Source organism: Phyllobates terribilis, unplaced genomic scaffold, assembly GCF_046119375.1.
Source record: "Phyllobates terribilis strain yellow unplaced genomic scaffold, ASM4611937v1 Scaffold_13__5_contigs__length_258822181, whole genome shotgun sequence".
In the NCBI taxonomy this organism is placed as follows: domain Eukaryota; kingdom Metazoa; phylum Chordata; class Amphibia; order Anura; family Dendrobatidae; genus Phyllobates; species Phyllobates terribilis.
Genome location: NW_027362773.1, coordinates 164,727,470 through 164,745,809, shown reverse-complemented (window position 1 = coordinate 164,745,809; position 18,340 = coordinate 164,727,470). Strand labels below are relative to the sequence as shown.

At 52.2% G+C, this 18,340-nt stretch overlaps 1 protein-coding gene across 2 annotated transcripts in view; it reads left to right on the top strand.

The window, feature by feature from the left end:
* Positions 1 to 18,340, top strand: part of SWAP70 (switching B cell complex subunit SWAP70) — a 118,822-nt gene that overhangs the window by 59,983 nt on the left and 40,499 nt on the right. For both annotated transcript variants that reach the window (XM_073659011.1, XM_073659010.1), the window contains exon 3: positions 3,507 to 3,680. In XM_073659011.1, coding sequence (XP_073515112.1) covers positions 3,507 to 3,680 — 174 coding nt within the window. The remainder of the gene's footprint in view (positions 1 to 3,506; positions 3,681 to 18,340) is intronic.

Sequence of the window (18,340 nt, the reverse complement as noted above, 5' to 3'; positions counted from 1 at the left end):
TGCAGTCACCACTAGGGGGAGCTCCCTGTATACAGAGATACATGATAAGATCCTGTCTGCAGCCACCACTAGGGGGAGCTCCCTGTATACAGAGATACATGATAAGATCCTGCCTGCAGCCTCCACTAGGGGGAGCTCCCTGTATACAGAGATACATGATAAGATCCTGCCTGCAGCCTCCACTAGGGGGAGCTCCCTGTATACAGAGATACATGATAAGATCCTGTCTGCAGCCACCACTAGGATGAGCTCCCTGTATACAGAGATACATGATAAGATCCTGCCTGCAGCCTCCACTAGGGGGAGCTCCCTGTATACAGAGATACATGATAAGATCCTGTCTGCAGCCTCCACTAGGGGAAGCTCAGCTCCCTGTATACAGAGATACATGATAAGATTATGTGTGTAGTCACAACTAGGGGGAGCTCCCTGTATACAGAGATACATGATAAGATCCTGTCTGCAGCCACCACTAGGTGGAGCTCCCTGTATACAGAGATACATGATAAGATCCTGTCTGCAGCCTCCACTAGGGGGAGCTCCCTGTATGCAGAGATACATGATAAGATTCTGTCTGCAGCCACCTCTAGGGGGAGCTTCCTGTATACAGAGATACATGATAAGATTCTGTCTGCAGTCACCTCTAGGGGGAGCTCCCTATATACAGAGATACATGATAGGATTCTGTCTGCAGCCACCACTAGGGGGAGCTCCCTGTATGCAGAGATACATGATAGGATTCTGTCTGCAGCCACCACTAGGGGGAGCTCCCTGTATACAGAGATACATGATAAGATCCTGTCTGCAGTCACCACTAGGGGGAGCTCCCTGTATACAGAGATACATGATAGGATTCTGTCTGCAGCCACCACTAGTGGGAGCTCCCTGTATACAGAGATACATGATAAGATCCAGTCTGCAGCCTCCACTAGGGGGAGCTCCCTGTATACAGAGATACATGATAAGATCCTGTCTGCAGTCACCTCTAGGGGGAGCTCCCTGTATACAGAGATACATGATAAGATCCAGTCTGCAGCCTCCACTAGGGGGAGCTCCCTGTATACAGAGATACATGATAAGATTCTGTCTGCAGCCACCACTAGGGGGAGCTCCCTGTATACAGAGATACATGATAAGATTCTGTCTGCAGCCACCACTAGGGGGAGCTCCTTGTGTACAGAGATACATGATAAGATCCTGTCTGCAGCCACCTCTAGGGGGAGCTCCCTGTATACAGAGATACATGATAAGATCCTGTCTGCAGCCACCACTAGGTGGCGCTCCCTGTATACAGAGATACATGATAAGATCCTGTCTGCAGCCACCACTAGGGGGAGCTCCCTGTATACAGAGATACATGATAAGATCCTGTCTGCAGCCTCCACTAGGGGGGGCTCCCCGTATACAGAGATACATGATAAGATCCTGTCTGCAGCCACCACTAGGGGGAGCTCCCTGTATACAGAGATACATGATAAGCTTCTGTCTGCAGCCACCACGAGGGGGAGCTCCCTGTATACAGAGATACATGATAAGATTCTGTCTGCAGCCACCACTAGGGGGAGCTCCCTGTATACAGAGATACATGATAAGATCCTATCTGCAGCCATGACTAGGGGGTGCTCCCTGTATACAGAGATACATGATAATATCCTGTCTGCAGCCTCCACTAGGGGGAGCTCCCTGTATACAGAGATACATGATAAGATCCTATCTGCAGCCATCACTAGGGGGAGCTCCCTGTATACAGAGATACATGATAATATCCTGTCTGCAGCCTCCACTAGGGGGAGCTCCCTGTATACAGAGATACATGATAAGATCCTGTCTGCAGCCACCACTAGGGGGAGCTTCTTGTGTACAGAGATACATGATAAGATCCTGTCTGCAGCCACCACTAGGGGGAGCTCCCTGTATACAGAGATACATGATAAGATTCTGTCTGCAGCCACCTCTAGGGGGAGCTCCCTGTATACAGAGATACATGATAAGATTCTGTCTGCAGCCTCCACTAGGGGGAGCTCCCTGTATACGGAGATACATGATAAGATCCTGTCTGCAGCCACCACTAGATGGAGCTCCCTGTATACAGAGATACATGATAAGATCCTGTCTGCAGCCTCCACTAGAGGGAGCTCCCTGTAAACAGAGATACATGATAAGATCCTGTCTGCAGCCACCACTAGGGGGAGCTCCCTGTATACAGAGATACATGATAAGATCCTGTCTGCAGCCACCACTAGGGGGAGCTCCCTGTATACAGAGATACATGATAATATCCTGTCTGCAGCCACCACTAGGGGGAGCTCCCTGTATACAGATATACATGATAAGATCCTGTCTGCAGCCACCACTAGGTGGAGCTCCCTGTATACAGAGATACATGATAAGATTCTGTCTGCAGCCACCACTAGGGGGAGCTCCCTATATATAGAGATACATGATAAGATTCTGTCTGCAGCCACCACTAGGGGGGCTCCCTATATATAGAGATACATGATAAGATTCTGTCTGCAGCCTCCACTAGGGGGAGTTCCCTGTATACAGAGATACATGATAAGATTCTGTCTGCAGCCACCACTAGGGGGAGCTCCCTGTATACAGAGATACATGATAAGATTCTGTCTGCAGCCACCACTAGGGGGAGCTCCCTATATATAGAGATACATGATAAGATTCTGTCTGCAGCCACCACTAGGGGGAGCTCCCTGTATACAGAGATACATGATAAGATTCTGTCTGCAGCCACCACTAGGGGGAGCTCCCTATATATAGAGATACATGATAATATCCTGTCTGCAGCCACCACTAGGGGGAGCTCCCTGTATACAGAGATACATGGTAAGATCCTGTCTGCAGCCACCACTAGGGGGAGCTCCCTGTATACAGAGATACATGATAAGATCCTGTCTACAGTCACCACTAGGGGGAGCTCCCTGTATACAGAGATACATGATAAGATTCTGTCTGCAGCCACCACTAGGGGGAGCTCCCTGTATACAGAGATACATGATAATATCCTGTCTGCAGCCACCACTAGGGGGAGCTCTCTGTATACAGAGATACATGATAAGATCCTGTCTGCAGCCACCACTAAGGGGAGCTCCCTGTATACACAGATATATGATAAGATCCTGTCTGCAGCCACCACTAGGGGGAGCTCCCTGTATACAGATATACATGATAAGATCCTGTCTGCAGCCACCACTAGGGGGAGCTCCCTGTATACACAGATATATGATAAGATCCTGTCTGCAGCCACCACTAGGGGGAGCTCCCTGTATACAGATATACATGATAACATCCTGTCTGCAGCCACCACTAGGGGGAGCTCCCTGTATACACAGATATATGATAAGATCCTGTCTGCAGCCACCACTAGGGGGAGCTCCCTGTATACAGAGATAGGTTGTGCTCCAGGACGCGGCTTTACCCATCCATAATACAGGGTGTAACTGTTGTCAGGATTTCGAGTTACCTGACCGTTTTGTAACCTCTTTTTCTAGGTAACGGGAGACTTTGACAAGGTGGAGTTCAATAAGATGTGCTGGACCCTCTGCGCTAAGAAGCACCTGCCGAGAAGCCCCCTGTGCATCAGCGAGGACAGCGCCTTCAAGGTGTGGACCATCTTCAACTTCCTGTCAGATGACAAGTATCCGCTCACCATCGTCCCGGAGGAGGTAAGTGACATCTAGAAGTCATCACTCCTCCCTGAGAGAAATCTTTAACTTTGCAACAATAGTATCAGTTCTGAATTCTATCATCAGTTAACCCTTTACCTCCAGTGGTCAATATGTGAACAGAGATAAGACGACTCGTAAGAAAGGCGCCGCTCTGCCGTCGGTCACCCGCGCTTTTCCTCTCCTGATGTCTCTGTTGCTCTGATTTTCCTTCGCGCTCAGTTCCCGTCTTCTTTGTGGTTTTACATTTATGGTTTATTTGTTGTTAGTTTGCGTTTACAACTCTATAAAGTTTTATGCTCCTTCTGTAAATATTTGGTGGAGTCGTTTCCAGAGGAGGAGTTTTCCCTCGGGTTTCTGGATTTTTCTGTAATAAGAGCTGCGGCAGCCGAGGAGATCTCGAGAAATATCCAGAATAACAAGAATTCTATAGTTTTTAAAGCCGTATTTAGAGGATTTCCGTACAGAAATGTGCACAGAGATCCTGCTGTTTTTCCTACTCTTTTCTACTCTTATTCGCCTCGTTTCTTGCTCTTTTTTGACCTTGTTTCTTGCCCTTTTTCGCCTCGTTTCTTGCTCTTTTTGGCCTTGTTTCTTGCTCTTTTTGGCCTAGTTTCTTGCTCTTTTTCGCCTCGTTTCTTGCTCTTTTTGGCCTCGTTTCTTGCTCTTTTTGGCCTAGTTTCTAGCTCTTTTTGGCCTTGTTTCTTGCTCTTTTTGGCCTCGTTTCTTGCTCTTTTTCGCCTCGTTTCTTGCTCTTTTTCGCCTCGTTTCTTGCTCTTTTTGGCCTAGTTTCTTGCTCTTTTTGGCCTAGTTTCTAGCTCTTTTTGGCCTAGTTTCTAGCTCTTTTTTGCCTAGTTTCTAGCTCTTTTTTGCCTAGTTTCTAGCTCTTTTTTGCCTAGTTTCTTGCCCTTTTTTGCCTAGTTTCTTGCCCTTTTTGCCTAGTTTCTTGCTCTTTTTCGTCTCGTTTCTTGCTCTATTTTCGCCTCCTTTCTTGCTTTTTTTCTCCTCCTTTCTTGCTCTTTTTGGCCTAGTTTCTTGCTCTTTTTGGCCTAGTTTCTTGCTCTTTTTTGCCTCGTTTCTTGCTCTTTTTTGCCTCGTTTCTTGCTCTTTTTTGCCTCGTTTCTTGCTCTTTTTTTTTGCCTCCTTTCTTGCTCTTTTTTTTTGCCTCCTTTCTTGCTCTTTTTTTTTGCCTCCTTTCTTGCTCTTTTTTTTGCCTCCTTTCTTGCTCTTTGTCGCCTCCTTTCTTGCTCTTTTTCGCCTTGTTTCTTGCTCTTTTTTTTGCTCTTTTCCTTATTCTAGTCATGTGCTTCAGTCACATCTAGAGCTGCATTCACAATTCTGTAGGTTTATAATTTATCCATGGCTTCTCCTTCAGTCTTCTCCTGCATTGATTGGAGTCTGAGGAATCCACCTCTTGTCTCATTAGAGGCCCAGGCTGCCGCTCTCTCCCTTCCCCATGCTTTGCCCTGCCTTTCTGCTCTATTACCATATAGCTATAGTCAGTGATCAGTGGTGTACCGCCAATGGCGGCTGGCCACGCCACTGCTAGGGGCCCCATGACCGGTGGGGACCTGTGAGCCGGTAGGGGCCCAAGCAGCGTGGGAACGAGGAGGATAGGTGAGTAGGAGGTTGCGGCGGCGTAGGAGCGGTGCACACGCAGTAGCCGCTGCTGCAGCTGCTAAAGGGACATGAATATTCACTCTTTTCTACTCCCATGGGCGTGGAGAAGAGGGAATATTCATTCTCTTTAGTAGTGGGCACGGAGGAGCGCTGAGCCGCGGCTCCTGCTGACAGTGCCCGCTGCTAAAGCGAACGAATATTCCCTCTTCTCCACTCCCATAGTCCCGGCGTGGAGAAGAGTGAATGTGCGGGCAGCAGCAGCTCACCTCGGCATCTGAGAGCGCATGGCTGTGATGTCATGCGCTGCTCAGATGCTGACATGAGCTGCTGGCAGACAGGATACAGCAGTGCTGGAGCAGAGGTGAGGAAGGAAGGTGAGTATTAGTGCTTATTGTTTTATGTGTGCAGTGATTGGGGGATGAGGGGGCCACACATACCAGGATTGGGGGACTGAGGGGACCACACATACCAGGATTGGGGGATTGAGGGGGCCCACACATACCAGGATTGGGGGATTGAGGGGGCCACACATACCAGGATTGGGTGATTGAGGGGGCCCACACATACCAGGACTGGGGGATTGAGGAGGCCACACGTAAAAGGATTGGGGGATTGAGGAGGCCACACGTACCAGGATTTGGGGATTGAGGGGGCCCACTCATACCAGGATTGTGGGATAGAGGAGGCCACTCGTAAAAGGATTGGGGGATTGAGGAGGCCTCACGTACCAGGATTGGGGGATTGAGGAGGCCACACATGCCAGGATAGGGAGATTGAGGGGGCCACACATACCAGGATTGGGGGATTGAGGGGGCCCACATGTAAAAGGATTGGGGGATTGAGGAGGCCACACGTACCAGGATTGGGGGATTGAGGAGGCCACACGTACCAGGATTGGGGGATTGAGGAGGCCACACGTACCAGGATTGGGAGATTGAGGGGGCCACACATACCAGGATTGGGGGATTGAGGGTGCCCACACATACCAGGATTGGGGGATTGAGGAGGCCACACGTACCAGGATTGGGGGATTGAGGAGGCCACACGTACCAGGATTGGGAGATTGAGGGGGCCACACATACCAGGATTGGGGGATTGAGGGTGCCCACACATACCAGGATTGGGGGATTGAGGAGGCCACACATACCAGGATTGGGGGATTGAGGGGGCCACACATACCAGGATTGGGGGATTGAGGAGGCCACACGTACCAGGATTGGAGGATTGAGGGGGTCACACATACCCTAGGTTTAATACTCAAGTCAATATGTTTTCCCAGGTTTTTTGTGGTAAAATTAGGGCCCTCGGCTTGTTCTCGGGTCGGCTGTGGGGTGCATCACACCCTATGGGGTGTGTAATATACTGTATGAAGGACTATGGGGAGTGCATTCTATTCTATGGGGGACAATGGGAAGTTCATTATACTATATGGAGGATTATGGGGGGCGCATTATACTATATGGAAGGCTATGTGGGGCCATTATAATATTTTGAGGGCTCTGTGGGGGGCCATTATATTGTATGAAATCAATTATACAGTGTGAAGGTTTGTGTGGGGTCCATCATACTGTTTGGAGGGCTAGTGCGGGCCATTATACTGTATGGAGAGCTGTGTGGGGGTCACAGTTGGGGGATCATACAGTGTTGGGGTCACCATACTTTGCCTTGGGAGTTGAGGTGGGGTACAGTAGGGTCATTATACTGCGCATGTGGAGGAATTCACCCTGGGGGTATCATACTGTTTGGGGGGCACTTTTGTTGGCATCACACTTTATGTGGCAATGACAGAGGAATCTAGGGGCTTCAGTAGGGGGAAAATTACTTTATAAAGGCTGCAATGTAGTGAGATCTGCTCTTCTGTGACACAGACAAATATATATATACAGTACAGACCAAAAGTTTGGACACACCTTCTCATTTACAGATTTTTCTGTATTTTCATGACTATGAAAATTGTACATTCACACTGAAGGCATCAAAACTATGAATTACCACATGTGGAATTATATACTTAACAAAAAAGTGTGAAACAACTGAAAATATGTCTTATATTCTAGGGTCTTCACAGTAGCCACCTTTTGCTTTGATGGCTGCTTTGCACACTCTTGGCATTCTCTTGATGAGCTTCAAGAGGTAGTCACCGGAAATGGTCTTCCAACAATCTTGAAGGAGTTCCCAGAGATGCTTAGCACTTGTTGGCCCTTTTGCCTTCACTCTGCGGTCCAGCTCACCCCAAACCATCTCGATTGGGTTCAGGTCTGGTGACTGTGGAGGCCAGGTCATCTGGCGTAGCCCCCCATCACTCTCCTTCTTGGTCAAATAGCCCTTACACAGCCTGGAGGTGTTTGGGGTCATTGTCCTGTTGAAAAATAAATGATGGTCCAACTAAACGCAAACCGGATGGAATAGCATGCCGCTGCAAGATGCTGTGGTACCCATGCTGGTTCAGTATGCCTTCAATTTTGAATAAATCCCCAACAGTGTCACCAGAAAAGCCCCCCCACACCATCACACCTCCTCCTCCATGCTTCACGGTGGGAACCAGGCATGTAGAGTCCATCCGTTCACCTTTTCTGCGTCGCACAAAGACACGGTGGTTGGAACCAAAGATCTCAAATTTGGACTCATCAGACCAAAGCACAGATTTCCACTGGTCTAATGTCCATTCCTTGTGTTCTTTAGCCCAAACAAGTCTCTTCTGCTTGTTGCCTGTCCTTAGCAGTGGTTTCCTAGCAGCTATTTTACCATGAAGGCCGGCTGCACAAAGTCTTCTCTTAACAGTTGTTGTAGAGATGTGTCTGCTGGTAGAACTCTGTGTGGCATTGACCTGGTCTCTAATCTGAGCTGCTGTTAACCTGAGATTTCTGAGGCTGGTGACTCGGATAAACTTATCCTCAGAAGCAGAGGTGACTCTTGGTCTTCCTTTCCTGGGGCGGTCCTCATGTGAGCCAGTTTCTTTGTAGCGCTTGATGGTTTTTGCAACTGCACTTGGGGACACATTCAAAGTTTTCCCAATTTTTCAGACTGACTGACCTTCATTTCTTAAAGTAATGATGGCCACTCGTTTTTCTTTACTTAGCTGCTTTTTTCTTGCCATAATACAAATTCTAACAGTCTATTCAGTAGGACTATCAGCTGTGTATCCACCAGACTTCTGCACAACACAACTGATGGTCCCAACCCCATTTATAAGGCAAGAAATCCCACTTATTAAACCTGACAGGGCACACCTGTGAAGTGAAGACCATTTCCGGTGACTACCTCTTGAAGCTCATCAAGAGAATGCCAAGAGTGTACAAAGCAGTCATCAAAGCAAAAGGTGGCTACTGTGAAGACCCTAGAATATAAGACATATTTTCAGTTGTTTCACACTTTTTTGTTAAGTATATAATTCCACATGTGGTAATTCATAGTTTTGATGCCTTCAGTGTGAATGGACAATTTTCATAGTCATGAAAATACAGAAAAATCTTTAAATGAGAAGGTGTGTCCAAACTTTTGGTCTGTACTGTATTTTTTGGGGTGGGGGACAGTTATAACTTCCGCTGTGGGGCCCCATGATTTCTATGTACGCCCCTGTCAGTGACTCTCGCTTAACTGCATTGTCTTTTACAGTCTGAAGTTATCTGAAGTCCTTCTATCACATGAAAGTGCTGCTCTGTCCCCTGTGCTTTACACTGCAGCACTACTTATTTGGACTATGAATACCACAATCTCGGCAGTGCATGGAGAGATGATTACATTACAGCAAGACCAAAAACGTATCAGATAAAAGCAACTACATCCCTACAGCATAATTGGGAATAATAATAATAAAAATGGCAGCATATAGGCTGAGGGCGGAGCCTTGTAGAAGGGGAGGGGCCTAAATAAGGCGGGTGCGGGAGGACGTGATGTATGCCCTTATTACATTCTCTATGGAGGTTATGGGGGTCACTTAATTAATGAAACAACTGCACCTAGAGAGTATTATTCCCCCTTTGTTACAGGCGGATATGAGATTGATGTGATATATTATCAGCTGTTATATACGGAGGATACAGCACTCTGTATATCACACAGCGGACAAGTATACGGTGCTGCGCTGAGGAACTGACTGCTGACAAGTATACGGCGCTGCGCTGAGGAACTCACTGCTGACAAGTATACGGCGCTGCGCTGAGGAACTGACTGCTGACAAGTATACGTCGCTGCGCTGAGGAACTGACTGCTGACAAGTATACGTCGCTGCGCTGAGGAACTGACTGCTGACAAGTATACGGCGCTGCGCTGAGGAACTCACTGCTGACAAGTATACGGCGCTGCGCTGAGGAACTGACTGCTGACAAGTATACGTCGCTGCGCTGAGGAACTGACTGCTGACAAGTATACAGCGCTGCGCTGAGGAACTGACTGCTGACAAGTATACGGCGCTGCGCTGAGGAACTGACTGCTGACAAGTATACAGCGCTGCGCTGAGGAACTGACTGCTGACAAGTATACGGCGCTGCGCTGAGGAACTGACTGCTGACAAGTATACGTCGCTGCGCTGAGGAACTGACTGCTGACAAGTATACGGCGCTGCGCTGAGGAACTCACTGCTGACAAGTATACGGCGCTGCGCTGAGGAACTGACTGCTGACAAGTATACGGCGCTGCGCTGAGGAGCTCACTGCTGACAAGTATACGTCGCTGCGCTGAGGAACTGACTGCTGACAAGTATACGGCGCTGCGCTGAGGAACTGACTGCTGACAAGTATACGGCGCTGCGCTGAGGAACTGACTGCTGACAAGTATACGGCGCTGCGCTGAGGAACTGACTGCTGACAAGTATACGGCGCTGCGCTGAGGAACTGACTGCTGACAAGTATACGGCGCTGCGCTGAGGAGCTGACTGCTGACAAGTATACGGCGCTGCGCTGAGGAGCTGACTGCTGACAAGTATACGGCGCTGCGCTGAGGAGCTGACTGCTGACAAGTATACGGCGCTGCGCTGAGGAGCTGACTGCTGACAAGTATACGGCGCTGCGCTGAGGAGCTGACTGCTGACAAGTATACGGCGCTGCGCTGAGGAACTGACTGCTGACAAGTATACGGCGCTGCGCAGAGGAACTGACTGCTGACAAGTATACGGCGCTGCGCTGAGGAGCTGACTGCTGACAAGTATACGGCGCTGCGCTGAGGAACTGACTGCTGACAAGTATACGGCGCTGCGCTGAGGAACTGACTGCTGACAAGTATACGGCGCTGCGCTGAGGAACTGACTGCTGACAAGTATACGGCGCTGCGCTGAGGAACTGACTGCTGACAAGTATACGGCGCTGCGCTGAGGAACTGACTGCTGACAAGTATACGGCGCTGCGCTGAGGAGCTCACTGCTGACAAGTATACGGCGCTGCGCTGAGGAGCTCACTGCTGACAAGTATACGGCGCTGCGCTGAGGAACTGACTGCTGACAAGTATACGGCGCTGCGCTGAGGAGCTGACTGCTGACAAGTATACGGCGCTGCGCTGAGGAGCTGACTGCTGACAAGCATACGGCGCTGCGCTGAGGAACTGACTGCTGACAAGCATACGGCGCTGCGCTGAGGAACTGACTGCTGACAAGTATACGGCGCTGCGCTGAGGAGCTGACTGCTGACAAGTATACGGCGCTGCGCTGAGGAACTGACTGCTGACAAGTATACGGCGCTGCGCTGAGGAACTGACTGCTGACAAGTATACGGCGCTGCGCTGAGGAGCTGACTCCTGACAAGTATACGGTGCTGCGCTGAGGAGCTGACTCCTGACAAGTATACGGTGCTGCGCTGAGGAACTGACTGCTGACAAGTATACGGCGCTGCGCTGAGGAACTGACTGCTGACAAGTATACGGGGCTGCGCTGAGGAGCTGACTGCTGACAAGTATACGGCGCTGCTCTGAGGAACGCACAGCTGACAAGTATACGGCGCTGCGCTGAGGAACTGACTGCTGACAAGTATACGGCGCTGCGCTGAGGAACTGACTGCTGACAAGTATACGGCGCTGCGCTGAGGAACTGACTGCTGACAAGTATGCGGCTCTGCGCTGAGGAGCTCACTGCTGACAAGTATACGGCGCTGCGCTGAGGAACGCACAGCTGACAAGTATACGGCGCTGCGCTGAGGAGCGCACAGCTGACAAGTATACGGCGCTGCGCTGAGGAGCGCACAGCTGACAAGTATACGGCGCTGCGCTGAGGAGCGCACTGCTGACAAGTATACAGCGCTGCGATGAGGAACTGACTGCTGACAAGTATACGGCGCTGCGCTGAGGAACTGACTGCTGACAAGTATACGGCGCTGCGCTGAGGAACTCACTGCTGACAAGTATACAGCGCTGCGATGAGGAACTGACTGCTGACAAGTATACGGCGCTGCGCTGAGGAACTCACTGCTGACAAGTATACAGCGCTGCGATGAGGAACTGACTGCTGACAAGTATACGGCGCTGCGCTGAGGAACTGACTGCTGACAAGTATACGGCGCTGCGCTGAGGAACTGACTGCTGACAAGTATACAGCGCTGCGATGAGGAACTGACTGCTGACAAGTATACGGCGCTGCGCTGAGGAACTGACTGCTGACAAGTATACAGCGCTGCGATGAGGAACTGACTGCTGACAAGTATACGGCTGTAACGGGTCTGGGAGGCGGAACCTCTGAGCTACTATACAAGGGGGCGGTCCTTGTAAGGGAGCGGGTGGCGACCAGGGAAGACGGGCTGGAAGTCTCAGCAGGTGAACGGGACAGTCTCTGAGTGAACGGGACAGTCTCTGAGTGAACGGGCTGGAGGTCACGGCAAGTGACCGGGGCAGTCTCTAGGTATAGGGTTGGTACGACCTGTGGCGGCTGAAGATAGACGTGAGCTCCCAGGTGAGCAGGCGAGAGTCTCTGGATGAACGGGTGGTCACAGCATGTGACGGCGGAGCCTCCAGGAAGACCAACAGACAGGCGACAGATGAGCGCTCCCAGGTGAGCGGACAGGAGTCACTGGACAGGCAGGTGGTCACAGCACGTGACGGCAGAGCCTCCGGGTAGGCAAGCGGACTGGTAGCAGATGAGCGCTCTCAGGTGAGCGGGCAAGCTGGTCCATAGACAGACTGACAGGAGTTGGAAGGCAGACCGTCGGACCTCAGGCAAGCAGGCAGGTAGCTGATGTGCGCTCCCAGGTGAGCGGGCAGGCTGGTCCTTAGACAGACTGACAGGAGTAGTAAGGCAGACCGTCGGACCTCAGGCAAGCAGGCAGGTAGCAAGTAATCAGGCAGGAATCTGGCAGGTAACTGGCAACGGGACCTGAGGGCTGAAGCACAGGTGAGACACAGGTGCAAACAACATTGCTCGGGCACCTCCATTTTGGAGGAGGTGCCTTATATATGGTAAAGTCCTCCGGCCATTGGCCGGGGACTCCTTAGGACGGCGCGCGCGGCCCCTTTAAGAGGGAGGGAGAGCGCGCGCGCCCTAAGCACAGTGGCCGGGAAGGAGCGCGCGCTGCCAGCAGAGCGGGAGGAGGACGCCGGGCACGGAGCAGAGCGGTGAGGGGAACAGCGTCCCTGCCTAGCAGAGGGCAGGGACGCCGGCACTACAACGGCGCTGCGCTGAGGAACTGACTGCTGACAAGTATACGGTGCTGCGCTGAGGAACTGACTGCTGACAAGTATACAGCGCTGCGCTGAGGAATTGACTGGTGACAAGTATACGGCGCTGCGCTGAGGAGCTGACTGCTGACAAGTATACGGCGCTGCGCTGAGGAACTGACTGCTGACAAGTATACGGCGCTGCGCTGAGGAACTGACTGCTGACAAGTATACGGCGCTGCGCTGAGGAACTGACTGCTGACAAGTATACGGCGCTGCGCTGAGAAACTGACAGCTGACAAGTATACGGCGCTGCGCTGAGGAACTGACTGCTGACAAGTATACGGCGCTGCGCTGAGGAACTGACTGCTGACAAGTATACAGCGCTGCGCTGAGGAACTGACTGCTGACAAGTATACGGCGCTGCGATGAGGAACTGACTGCTGACAAGTATACAGCGCTGCGCTGAGGAACTGACTGCTGACAAGTATACGGCGCTGCGATGAGGAACTGACTGCTGACAAGTATACGGCGCTGCGATGAGGAACTGACTGCTGACAAGTATACGGCGCTGCGATGAGGAACTGACTGCTGACAAGTATACGGCGCTGCGATGAGGAACTGACTGCTGACAAGTATACGGCGCTGCGCTGAGAAACTGACAGCTGACAAGTATACGGCGCTGCGCTGAGGAACTGACTGCTGACAAGTATACGGCGCTGCGATGAGGAACTGACTGCTGACAAGTATACGGCGCTGCGATGAGGAACTGACTGCTGACAAGTATACGGCGCTGCGATGAGGAACTGACTGCTGACAAGTATACGGTGCTGCGCTGAGGAACTGACTGCTGACAAGTATACGGCGCTGCGCTGAGGAACTCACTGCTGACAAGTATACGGCGCTGCGCTGAGGAATTGACTGGTGACAAGTATACGGCGCTGCGCTGAGGAACTGACTGCTGACAAGTATACGGTGCTGCGCTGAGGAACTGACTGCTGACAAGTATACGGCGCTGCGCTGAGGAACTCACTGCTGACAAGTATACGGCGCTGCGCTGAGGAATTGACTGCTGACAAGTATACGGCGCTGCGCTGAGGAACTCACTGCTGACAAGTATACGGCGCTGCGCTGAGGAATTGACTGGTGACAAGTATACGGCGCTGCGCTGAGGAATTGACTGGTGACAAGTATACGGTGCTGCGCTGAGGAACTCACTGCTGACAAGTATACGGCGCTGCGCTGAAGAACTCACTGCTGACAAGTATACGGTGCTGCGCTGAGGAACTCACTGCTGACAAGTGTACGGCGCTGCGCTGAGGAATTGACTGCTGACAAGTATACGGTGCTGCGCTGAGGAATTGACTGGTGACAAGTATACGGCGCTGCGCTGAGGAACTCACTGCTGACAAGTATACGGCGCTGCGCTGAAGAACTCACTGCTGACAAGTATACGGTGCTGCGCTGAGGAACTCACTGCTGACAAGTGTACGGCGCTGCGCTGAGAAACTCACTGCTGACAAGTATACGGCGCTGCGCTGAGGAGCTCACTGCTGACAAGTATACGGCGCTGCGCTGAGGAACGCACAGCTGACAAGTATACGGCGCTGCGCTGAGGAACGCACTGCTGATAAGTATACAGCGCTGCGCTGAGGAACGCACAGCTGACAAGTATACGGCGCTGCGCTGAGGAGCGCACAGCTGACAAGTATACGGCGCTGCGCTGAGGAGCGCACAGCTGACAAGTATACGGCGCTGCGCTGAGGAGCGCACTGCTGACAAGTATACGGTGCTGCGCTGAGGAACTGACTGCTGACAAGTATACAGCGCTGCGCTGAGGAACTGACTGCTGACAAGTATACGGCGCTGCGCTGAGGAGCGCACAGCTGACAAGTATACGGCGCTGCGCTGAGGAACTGACTGCTGACAAGTATACGGCGCTGCGCTGAGGAACTGACTGCTGACAAGTATACGGTGCTGCGCTGAGGAACTGACTGTTGACAAGTATACGGTGCTGCGATGAGGAACTGACTGCTGACAAGTATACGGCGCTGCGCTGAGGAATTGACTGGTGACAAGTATACGGCGCTGCGCTGAGGAACTGACTGCTGACAAGTATACGGCGCTGCGCTGAGGAATTGACTGGTGACAAGTATACGGCGCTGCGCTGAGAAACTCACTGCTGACAAGTATACGGCGCTGCGCTGAGGAACTGACTGCTGACAAGTATACGGCGCTGCGCTGAGGAACTGACTGCTGACAAGTATACGGCGCTGCGCTGAGGAACTCACTGCTGACAAGTATACGGCGCTGCGCTGAGGAACTGACTGCTGACAAGTATACGGCGCTGCGCTGAGGAATTGACTGGTGACAAGTATACGGCGCTGCGCTGAGAAACTCACTGCTGACAAGTATACGGCGCTGCGCTGAGGAACTGACTGCTGACAAGTATACGGCGCTGCGCTGAGGAACTGACTGCTGACAAGTATACGGCGCTGCGCTGAGGAACTCACTGCTGACAAGTATACGGCGCTGCGCTGAGGAACTGACTGCTGACAAGTATACGGCGCTGCGCTGAGGAATTGACTGGTGACAAGTATACGGTGCTGCGCTGAGGAACTGACTGCTGACAAGTATACGGCGCTGCGCTGAGGAATTGACTGCTGACAAGTATACGGCGCTGCGCTGAGGAGCTCACTGCTGACAAGTATACGGCGCTGCGCTGAGAAACTCACTGCTGACAAGTATACGGCGCTGCGCTGAGGAACTGACTGCTGACAAGTATACGGCGCTGCGCTGAGGAACTCACTGCTGACAAGTATACGGCGCTGCGCTGAGGAGCTCACTGCTGACAAGTATACGGCGCTGCGCTGAGAAACTCACTGCTGACAAGTATACGGCGCTGCGCTGAGGAGCTCACTGCTGACAAGTATACGGTGCTGCGCTGAGGAACTGACTGCTGACAAGTATACGGCGCTGCGCTGAGGAACTGACTGCTGACAAGTATACGGCGCTGCGCTGAGGAACTCACTGCTGACAAGTATACGGCGCTGCGCTGAGGAGCTCACTGCTGACAAGTATACGGCGCTGCGCTGAGGAACTGACTGCTGACAAGTATACGGCGCTGCGCTGAGGAACTGACTACTGACAAGTATACAGTGCTGCGCTGAGGAACTGACTGCTGACAAGTATACGGCGCTGCGCTGAGGAGCTCACTGCTGACAAGTATACGGCGCTGCGCTGAGGAACTCACTGCAGACAAGTATACGGCGCTGCGCTGAGGAACTCACTGCAGACAAGTGTACGGTGCTGCGCTGAGGAACTGACTGCTGACAAGTATACGGTGCTGCGCTGAGGAGCTCACTGCTGACAAGTATACGGTGCTGCGCTGAGGAGCTCACTGCTGACAAGTATACGGTGCTGCGCTGAGGAGCTCACTGCTGACAAGTATACGGCGCTGCGCTGAGGAACTCACTGCTGACAAGTATACGGCGCTGCGCTGAGGAACTCACTGCTGACAAGTATACGGCGCTGCGCTGAGGATTTGATTGGTGACAAGTATACGGCGCTGCGCTGAGGAACTGACTGCTGACAAGTATACGGCGCTGCGCTAAGGAACTGACTGCTGACAAGTATACGGCGCTGCGCTGAGAAACCCACTGCTGACAAGTATACGGCGCTGCGCTGAGGAACTGACTGCTGACAAGTATACGGCGCTGCGCTGAGGAGCTCACTGCTGACAAGTATACGGCGCTGCGCTGAGGAGCGCACAGCTGACAAGTATACGGCGCTGCGCTGAGGAGCTCACTGCTGACAAGTATACGGCGCTGCGCTGAGGAACTGACTGCTGACAAGTATACGGCGCTGCGCTGAGGAACTGACTGCTGACAAGTATACGGCGCTGCGCTGAGGAGCTCACTGCTGACAAGTATACGGTGCTGCGCTGAGGAACTGACTGCTGACAAGTATACGGCGCTGTGCTGAGAAACTCACTGCTGACAATTATACGGCGCTGCGCTGAGGAACTCACTGCTGACAAGTATACGGCGCTGCGCTGAGGAGCGCACAGCTGACAAGTATACGGCGCTGCGCTGAGGAGCTCACTGCTGACAAGTATACGGCGCTGCGCTGAGGAACTGACTGCTGACAAGTATACGGCGCTGCGCTGAGGAACTGACTGCTGACAAGTATACGGCGCTGCGCTGAGGAGCTCACTGCTGACAAGTATACGGTGCTGCGCTGAGGAACTGACTGCTGACAAGTATACGGTGCTGCGCTGAGAAACTCACTGCTGACAAGTATACGGCGCTGCGCTGAGGAACTCACTGCTGACAATTATACGGCGCTGCGCTGAGGAACTCACTGCTGACAAGTATACGGCGCTGCGCTGAGGAACTGACTGCTGACAAGTATACGGCGCTGCGCTGAGGAACTGACTACTGACAAGTATACGGCGCTGCGCTGAGAAACTGACTGCTGACAAGTATACGGCGCTGCGCTGAGGAACTGACTGCTGACAAGTATACGGCGCTGCGCTGAGGAACTGACTACTGACAAGTATACGGCGCTGCGCTGAGGAACTGACTACTGACAAGTATACGGCGCTGCGCTGAGGAGCTCACTGCTGACAAGTATACGGCGCTGCGCTGAGAAACTCACTGCTGACAAGTATACGGCGCTGCGCTGAGAAACTCACTGCTGACAATTATACGGCGCTGCGCTGAGGAACTCACTGCTGACAAGTATACGGCGCTGCGCTGAGGAACTGACTGCTGACAAGTATACGGCGCTGCGCTGAGGAACTGACTACTGACAAGTATACGGCGCTGCGCTGAGAAACTGACTACTGACAAGTATACGGCGCTGCGCTGAGAAACTGACTACTGACAAGTATACGGCGCTGCGCTGAGGAACTGACTGCTGACAAGTATACGGCGCTGCGCTGAGGAACTGACTACTGACAAGTATACGGCGCTGCGCTGAGGAACTGACTACTGACAAGTATACGGTGCTGCGCTGAGGAGCTCACTGCTGACAAGTATACGGCGCTGCGCTGAGGAGCTGACTGCTGACAAGTATACGGCGCTGCGCTGAGGAACTGACTACTGACAAGTATACGGCGCTGCGCTGAGGAACTGACTGCTGACAAGTATACGGCGCTGCGCTGAGGAGCTCACTGCTGACAAGTATACGGTGCTGCGCTGAGGAACTGACTGCTGACAAGTATACGGTGCTGCGCTGAGAAACTCACTGCTGACAAGTATACGGCGCTGTGCTGAGAAACTCACTGCTGACAATTATACGGCGCTGCGCTGAGGAACTCACTGCTGACAAGTATACGGCGCTGCGCTGAGGAACTGACTGCTGACAAGTATACGGCGCTGCGCTGAGGAACTGACTGCTGACAAGTATACGGCGCTGCGCTGAGGAACTGACTACTGACAAGTATACGGCGCTGCGCTGAGAAA